Here is an 8,400-nt window from a genome sequence, read left to right as displayed (position 1 = left end):
GACGCGGAGGAGACGAATTGTTGAATAAAGTCATTATTTTTGTTTTCTTTGCGTACAAAAAGTATTCTCGTAGCTTCGTAAAATTACGGATGAACCCCTGATGTCACATGGATTATTTTACCGATCTCCTTGCTACATTTCTGGACCTTGATCGTGGTAATTACATTGCTGTCTATGGGAGGGTCAGAGAGCTCTCGTATTTCATCAAAAATATCTTAACTTGTGTTCCGAAGATGAGGTCTTACGGGTTTAAAACGACATGAGGGTGAGTAATTCATGACAGAATTTAAATTTTTGGGTGAACTAACCCTTTAAATGTTTAACTAATATCTGCTGAATTCTGATTCCAGAACAAAACTTCATTTTCAGAATCTTCTAGAAAATAGATCTAGCCACATACTTACATTTTTCAACTTGATGTTGCCCCACTCGTCATCCTGGCGAACAAAAGTAAAATAATTCAAACAGAGGACAGCAAAATACTAATGTTCTCAATTACAGCTCACAGCCAGTACCTTCAGCGTTCCACCTTTCACCATGACTTTCTGTCTCTCTGGCTGAACCCCCGTTAGAGCGAAGAGCTGGGCTTTGAACACCATGGGAGGCTCCTCTGTATTCAGCTCCACCGCATCAAACTTCTCCTTTCCCCATTTCACATTCACTAAGATTGCAAAAACAAATGAAATAAATCAAGACACTTCAAAGACACAGCAAAATCACTCAGTATCTGCTGATAATATATAGAACGAAGCTTTTTCACCAACAGTGATTTTCGCAATTATCATCAGTTATTAATTATTAACTTGTTTTGGAATTAAACTAACTAGTTAACGCTGCTAAAATAGTGTTTCTAACACAAGGTCTTAAGGAGTGACAATAAATTTGCTGTAATCAATCTCTCTATATTTTTTCCCCTCTTTTGGAAAGTTGTGTAAATGTTATCATAGATTTTTTCATTTTGCTACTGGAGCAAACTAGAGCGTAAAAAGCACGTCTCGAATTCATCACGATACTAGGTTGCCCATCTCTGACGACTTTTGCTTCTGAAAACGCTGAAATGTGAAAAGGGTCCATAAAGGAAACATCCAAAATGTGTGGTACAGGTGAGACTCCAGGAACAGCTTTAAAACAGCCAGCTCACCCAAAAGTGAAAATTCAATAATCTTCCACTCAAAAATAAGATTTTTTTTTTGTTCTGTTTGGGTGGGAAACAAATATTAATAGCATAACGAAATGAAACTGCACTTCAACACTTGTGCATCATTATACGTCATGTGGGACTGTACTTAAACCTGCGAGCCAGAAAGAAAATAAACATTTATGCTGTTCTTCACATTAAACTAACATACGACTTCAGAAGACTTTAGACAGTGCACAATTCTATGAGGCATTTCCCACAATTTTTGCCTATTCTTTAAAAATAAGCAGCTTTAACATTCTGCAAAACATCTCCTTTTATGTTCCAAGTATGAAAGGGGGTTGTGGAATAAAATTAGGTAAATAGTAAATAATGACAAAATTGACATTTTTGGGTGAACTGTTCCTTTAAATGTTTTTTTTTTCTTTGCATAGCGCTTTTCATATGGAAGCCCGTTTCCGCCACTGAATAAAAAATTGAAAAAAGGTAGTTGCGACTTTTTATCTCAGAATTGTGAGATATAAACTCGCAATTGCGAGAAAAATTATTTTACCGATCTCCTTGCTACATTTCTGGACCTTGATCGTGGTAATTACATTGCTGTCTATGGGAGGGTCAGAGAGCTCTCGTATTTCATCAAAAATATCTTAACTTGTGTTCCGAAGATGAGGTCTTACGGGTTTAAAACGACATGAGGGTGAGTAATTCATGACAGAATTTAAATTTTTGGGTGAACTAACCCTTTAAATGTTTAACTAATATCTGCTGAATTCTGATTCCAGAACAAAACTTCATTTTCAGAATCTTCTAGAAAATAGATCTAGCCACATACTTACATTTTTCAACTTGATGTTGCCCCACTCGTCATCCTGGCGAACAAAAGTAAAATAATTCAAACAGAGGACAGCAAAATACTAATGTTCTCAATTACAGCTCACAGCCAGTACCTTCAGCGTTCCACCTTTCACCATGACTTTCTGTCTCTCTGGCTGAACCCCCGTTAGAGCGAAGAGCTGGGCTTTGAACACCATGGGAGGCTCCTCTGTATTCAGCTCCACCGCATCAAACTTCTCCTTTCCCCATTTCACATTCACTAAGATTGCAAAAACAAATGAAATAAATCAAGACACTTCAAAGACACAGCAAAATCACTCAGTATCTGCTGATAATATATAGAACGAAGCTTTTTCACCAACAGTGATTTTCGCAATTATCATCAGTTATTAATTATTAACTTGTTTTGGAATTAAACTAACTAGTTAACGCTGCTAAAATAGTGTTTCTAACACAAGGTCTTAAGGAGTGACAATAAATTTGCTGTAATCAATCTCTCTATATTTTTTCCCCTCTTTTGGAAAGTTGTGTAAATGTTATCATAGATTTTTTCATTTTGCTACTGGAGCAAACTAGAGCGTAAAAAGCACGTCTCGAATTCATCACGATACTAGGTTGCCCATCTCTGACGACTTTTGCTTCTGAAAACGCTGAAATGTGAAAAGGGTCCATAAAGGAAACATCCAAAATGTGTGGTACAGGTGAGACTCCAGGAACAGCTTTAAAACAGCCAGCTCACCCAAAAGTGAAAATTCAATAATCTTCCACTCAAAAATAAGATTTTTTTTTTGTTCTGTTTGGGTGGGAAACAAATATTAATAGCATAACGAAATGAAACTGCACTTCAACACTTGTGCATCATTATACGTCATGTGGGACTGTACTTAAACCTGCGAGCCAGAAAGAAAATAAACATTTATGCTGTTAAACTAACATAACTAACATACGACTTCAGAAGACTTTAGACAGTGCACAATTCTATGAGGCATTTCCCACCTATTCTTTATATTCTTTAAAAATAAGCAGCTTTAACATTCTGCAAAACATCTCCTTTTATGTTCCAAGTATGAAAGGGGGTTGTGGAATAAAATTAGGTAAATAGTAAATAATGACAAAATTGACATTTTTGGGTGAACTGTTCCTTTAAATGTTTTTTTTTTCTTTGCATAGCGCTTTTCATATGGAAGCCCGTTTCCGCCACTGAATAAAAAATTGAAAAAAGGTAGTTGCGACTTTTTATCTCAGAATTGTGAGATATAAACTCGCAATTGCGAGAAAAAAAAGTCAGAATTGCGAGAAAAAGTCAGAATTGCGAGAAAAAAAGTCAGAATTGCGAGAAAAAAAGTCAGAATTGAGAGAAAAAAAAGTCAGAATTGAGAGTTTTTCTCTTGCAATTGTGACTTTATATCTCGCAATTCTGACTTTATTTCTCAGAATTACAAGTTTATATCTATCAATTATGACTTTTTAACTCGCAATTGCGAGTTTCACGCAGTTCTGAGAAAAAAAGTCAGAATTGTGAGATAAAAAGTCTTAATTACCTCTTTTATTTTTTATTCAGTGGCGGAAACGGGCTTCCATATTTTCACAATACAAATCGTTGCAAAGCAACTTTACAGCAAATTAAGTTTCTCCAATATTCAGTGGTAGCTTATCAGTGGTGACTGTCAGTTAATGTACATATGGCAGAAATGTTAAATCAATTAAAGACGTAATCAAACAGACGATGAACACTATTAACAGCAATTATTATATGATGCAATCAAACTTACAGCAAAAATGTGGCAGTACTGTAAATGTTTGCTTGAAACCCCATTAACGCAACTGATCAGTGATGTCTACACACAAGACAAACTAACCACATGAGAGACTTACTTTGGTCTACAAAAATGACAAACAGAAATAAATATAGCTTTAACAGATCTATCACTGGATATACTTTAAAATGAACGAGTACATGTGCCATGTAGTTCGCTAGACACTTCAATGCATGTTGCATCAAGTTCTATTGTCAACTCTGCATAAATGTGGGCGTAAAGACTGTATACAGTATACTGTTCAATAATACTGTCTGTCGATTGAAAAGTGCTAGAAGTTTAAAAGGCATTTTAATAACGTGTAAGCCGCCTAGCCGGCATGATAACATGCATCACCCATATAATGATTTATATTTCAGACAATAAATATCCATATAAAATAATAAACGCTTCTCCTAAATAAAAGGCACGCCAGAAGGCTTGCTACGGGATTTCTGCTTCTTGTTTAGCTCTTCCCTGTTTTAAAACAGAAACTATCGCTTGAGGCCTGCAGCTAATGTCTAAAGCTAACGGCGCTGCCTCTTCTCGCGCATCTCTCATCGTTTAAAAACGAACTATGATTTATATAAAATCATCTTGTAAACAGACCTGTAAATACGGGCATCTTTCTCTTGACTTGTCCTGTATTCAGCTCAACTCCAAAGACCGGGTTTAAGTTGGGGTGCGGAAGATTTGAGTGTCTCCTAACTTCATTCAAACAGCAGCCCACAATGACGCTGCAACTGCATGACTCGCTCGATGATCTCGGCGCGCGACTAAGTAGACTTCATGCGAAATTACTATGGCAAAGGTTTGGGTTATAAATATTAATAAGGTCTCGAAGACGTTGCTTGGTGCACGGTGAAGGACTTATTCACGAATATATTAATTACATAATGTTGACTCTGCTTGGTTACCTTCCAGTGGCAAAGGCTTGGATAATGAATATTAAAAACCAAGCAATCCCATTTAATAAAGCTACTATGCCACTGGAGGGACACCGTCAATAACCATAACAGAAACGACTATTTGACGTCTGCATTACATCTGCGAGACGTATTTTTTTAGAGTGTATTCTCATCTGCAATACCTCTATAGGACGTTTCCTATCAGATGTCAAATAGATGTTTAGAAAATGTCTTTCAGATGTTTATGATTTAGAATGCATGTAAAACTGACATCTTAGAGACGTCTATCAGATGTTTGCACACAGCAGATGCTTTCCAGATGAAGCGATCTTTAAAAGACATCCCTGATAGCACACGTACATCTCGGAGATGTCTATTTGACGTCTGCATTACATCTGCAAGACGTATTTTTTAGAGTGTTTGCTCATCTGCAATACGTCTATAGGACTTTTCCTTTTAGATGTCAAATAGACGTCTATTCGATGTCTTTTAGATGTTTGTGATTTAGAATGCATGTAAAACTGACATCTTAGAGACATCTATCAGATGTTTGTAGACAGCAGATGCTTTCCAGATCAAGAGATCTTTAACAGACATCTTGCAGACGTACGTGTGCTATCTGGGATCTTGCTATCTGGGAAGCAGTGGAGCAACAAATCACACCATGAACTTCTGCAGTAATAGCCTACTGCATTAATATCGTGGTCGCTACACTTTGAAACCCATCAATAATACACACCCTGGACCGGAAGCTAGTGCATCATAGGGACTCAAATCAGTGTTTCAACTTTCAACTGAACATCTCACCTGACATTCGCTCCTTCGTTAGCTAGAATGAACTCTAGGGAAACAAATACAGAGCTGTGTAGATTACTTGAAAATTGTAATCCATTACTGATTCCAAATTACATCACAAAAAATGTAGTTAGTAACGTAATCCATTACATTACACAATTTAGGTTTTTCGTTACATTTGATGTAATTCATATGCCTGACAGAAACAGAAATGTATTATCAATTAAATATCGTTCTGCCGTTAAGTGCATGTGTTACACAGTCTACGTTATACTCCAGCTGACATACGGTGACATGTTCCATGACAATGTCAGTGACACTGACACAGTTGCTTTCAGGAGACCATAGCACCTGTAATAGCTTCCTCGCACAGTGTGCCCTTATTGTCAGCCATCATTTCCTTCTGACACAGCCAAAAATTGCTTACATTATCACTGTTCTGTCTGGAAGAGGCCTGTCCTGGGCTACAGTTGTCTCCGAGGCCAGCAGCCCCTTCTGTTCCAGTTACTCCTCATTTGTTAAGAAATTTAGATGGGTGTTCAACCATCCACTCCGAGGCCTTGAGGCCTCGAAGGGCAGCTGTAGTGTGGCAGAATATGCCATTCAGTTCCCCAGCATCGCAGCAAAAAGTGGCTAGGATACAGAGGCAATTATTGTGTGTTTGCACATCGGTCTCTCATACACCAACACCATCCAGGATGAACTTGCCACCAAAGACCCCGCTGACATTCACAAGGTCCCATAGATGTGGCATCTGCCTGGACAACTGGCTGAGAGACTGGAGCCATAAGTTTGTCATCCCAACACCTATACATCCAGTGGTTCAAATCTCCCAAGAACCCCCTAAACCTGTGCAGCTGGGAAGTACCAGGATTCCCCCTGCTGAACATGACAGCTGCATGAGGGGGCAGTGCTGCCTTTACTGTGGCTTATCTGGGCACTTTCGAGTCAGCTGTCCGGAGCTTTTGGGAAAAGCCCTGTCCTCTGCGGTTACCCTAGTTTCCCTAATGGCTACCCTTCACCTTAATTATTCCTTCAATCAATACCATTTTTTGCAGGCCTGGGTGGAAATGGAAATTGTAATGAGCTGTTCCCTAGCCAAGGAGCTCAGTATTCCCTATGAGTCCCTTCCTTCTCCTCTGGCTATTGCTGCCCTGGACGGATGGCCTTTGGCTCATTTCTAACTGGCTCACACAAAGCCCCCAGCAATTACTGGGTTTTCCAATTTCTATTCAAAATTACCTCTCTGACGGCATTAATCTCCAACGTGTCTCAATGGCTCAGAGGCTGGAGGGAGTGGCTTTTCCATTTGTGGTGTGGACTGACCACAGGAACCTGGAGTATATACAGTTGGCTAAACGGCTGAACTCCAGGCAGGCTCAGTGATCCACACAGTAGTGGACCACTACTCCAGGGTGGTTCATTTCATGCCCCTGCCCAAACTTCCCTCTGCCGAGGAGACGGGAGATCTTGAACCATGTCTTGCAGATTCATGGCCTTGAAGTGTTCTCTGACAGGGGGCCCCAGTTCGTCTACCGTTTCTGGAGGGAATTCTGCGAAGTGGACAAACCAGGATCTCAAGCAGATGACCAAGAAGCCGCTCGCTCATCAGAGAATGTCATTGTTGCCGGTCATCTCAACCCCTTGGACTGTCAGGTGGCACCCCTGGGATGGGGTACTGTCAGGTTTCAGATTTGATCTTCTTTCCTCCTCTCTTTTTGTTCTTCCTGTCTGTCAGCTGGTCTTGCTATTCTCTGTTTTTGTGTGCCTCTGTTGAATCTCTTTAATGTGCTGTCTGCCTCTCAGGTTGTGATCGTTTGCCTGCCCTGACTTCACTCCTACTCACTCCTTTGGACTGTTTGCTAACTCGTAACTCAGCAACTCGGCCTTTGGATGTTCAGTTTCATTAATAAAGTTTGATTTGGTGCATTTCTCTGCTCTGGGGTCCCCTTTTCCGAAAGTACCTGACATAAGGTTTATGGTATATGGAGCAGCAGCAGAGAGTGTTCTGAAAAATTGACATTTTACAGTTAAAACAAACAGCCGTTTATGAGCACTATTTATTCAAATTACACATTTAAGCTAAACATTTAAAAATTTACAATGCACACCACAGTCTCCATGCTCACAGCGACCCAGACGAATTATAAAAAGATGAATCACTGTCTGGCCATCTGGGATTTCGGTTTATAATTATTATAGGATTATAATTTTTTGGTAGTATTACATTACATTCTGATGGTATTTTAGCACCATTTGTTGTTTTCTTGTGGCATGAAATAAAGTGTTTGGACCCAGAAGTTGAAACCAGCCTAAGCTGGTTGGCTGGTTTTGGCTGCTCTGGTCCAGCCTGGTCATAGCTGGTTTTAGAGAGGTTTTGACCACTTCTTTAGCTGAAACCAGCTGAAAATCAGCTTGGCCAGGCTGGAAGACCAGCTAAAACCAGCTACTCCGAGCTTCAACCAGCTTAGACCATCTTGGGCAGGTTTTAGTTATTTTTTCAGCAGAGATATTTTTAGGCTTTATTTTTAAGGAAAAGAAACTGTTTATTGTGAATTTGATATGATTAAATGCAGTACATTGGACATTAAATGCCCATTATCTGTCTTTAAGTACAACATGAAGGAAATATTATCACATAATACAGTCAAATGGGAAACACGTTGGGTTATATTTGACATAATGTCAATACGCACTGTTTTATAGCATTTGTTAATCTTGGTTAATATCATTTAAACATGTATTAGCCTATTATACTTTGGTATATTTAAAAAAAGTTGAATTCTCATTAGTCCAAGCAATATGAAAATCTACACTTGACTTTCTAACACAAGCACTCTCTATTCTATGTACTTTTCTTTTTTTATTTATTTATATTAAAATTACCCTCTAACACTAGCGTTTTTATTATTTTTCTATTCTTTTGACT

At 38.8% G+C, this 8,400-nt stretch overlaps 1 protein-coding gene across 2 annotated transcripts in view; it reads right to left on the bottom strand.

Annotated features, from left to right (window-relative positions):
* The window catches only part of LOC107671702 (ubiquitin carboxyl-terminal hydrolase 14-like), a 13,483-nt gene extending 8,925 nt beyond the window's left edge, over positions 1-4,558 (bottom strand). Inside the window, exons 1-3 of one of the 2 annotated variants that reach the window (XM_016464632.1) lie at positions 4,378-4,558; positions 2,086-2,231; positions 405-437 (exon numbers count right to left, since the gene is read on the bottom strand). In XM_016464632.1, coding sequence (XP_016320118.1) covers positions 405-437; positions 2,086-2,231; positions 4,378-4,393 — 195 coding nt within the window. In that variant the 5' untranslated portion in view covers positions 4,394-4,558. Of the gene's footprint in view, positions 1-404; positions 438-1,974; positions 2,008-2,085; positions 2,232-4,377 lie in introns of both variants that reach the window. The other variant, XM_016464631.1, reaches the window with a different exon arrangement.
* Between the last annotated feature and the right edge of the window lie 3,842 nt (positions 4,559-8,400).

Source organism: Sinocyclocheilus anshuiensis, unplaced genomic scaffold (assembly GCF_001515605.1).
Source record: "Sinocyclocheilus anshuiensis isolate Anshui unplaced genomic scaffold, SAMN03320099.WGS_v1.1 scaffold524, whole genome shotgun sequence".
NCBI lineage: Eukaryota > Metazoa > Chordata > Actinopteri > Cypriniformes > Cyprinidae > Sinocyclocheilus > Sinocyclocheilus anshuiensis.
Note: the sequence above shows the minus strand (reverse complement) of the source record. Positions and strands in the feature narration are given on the sequence as shown.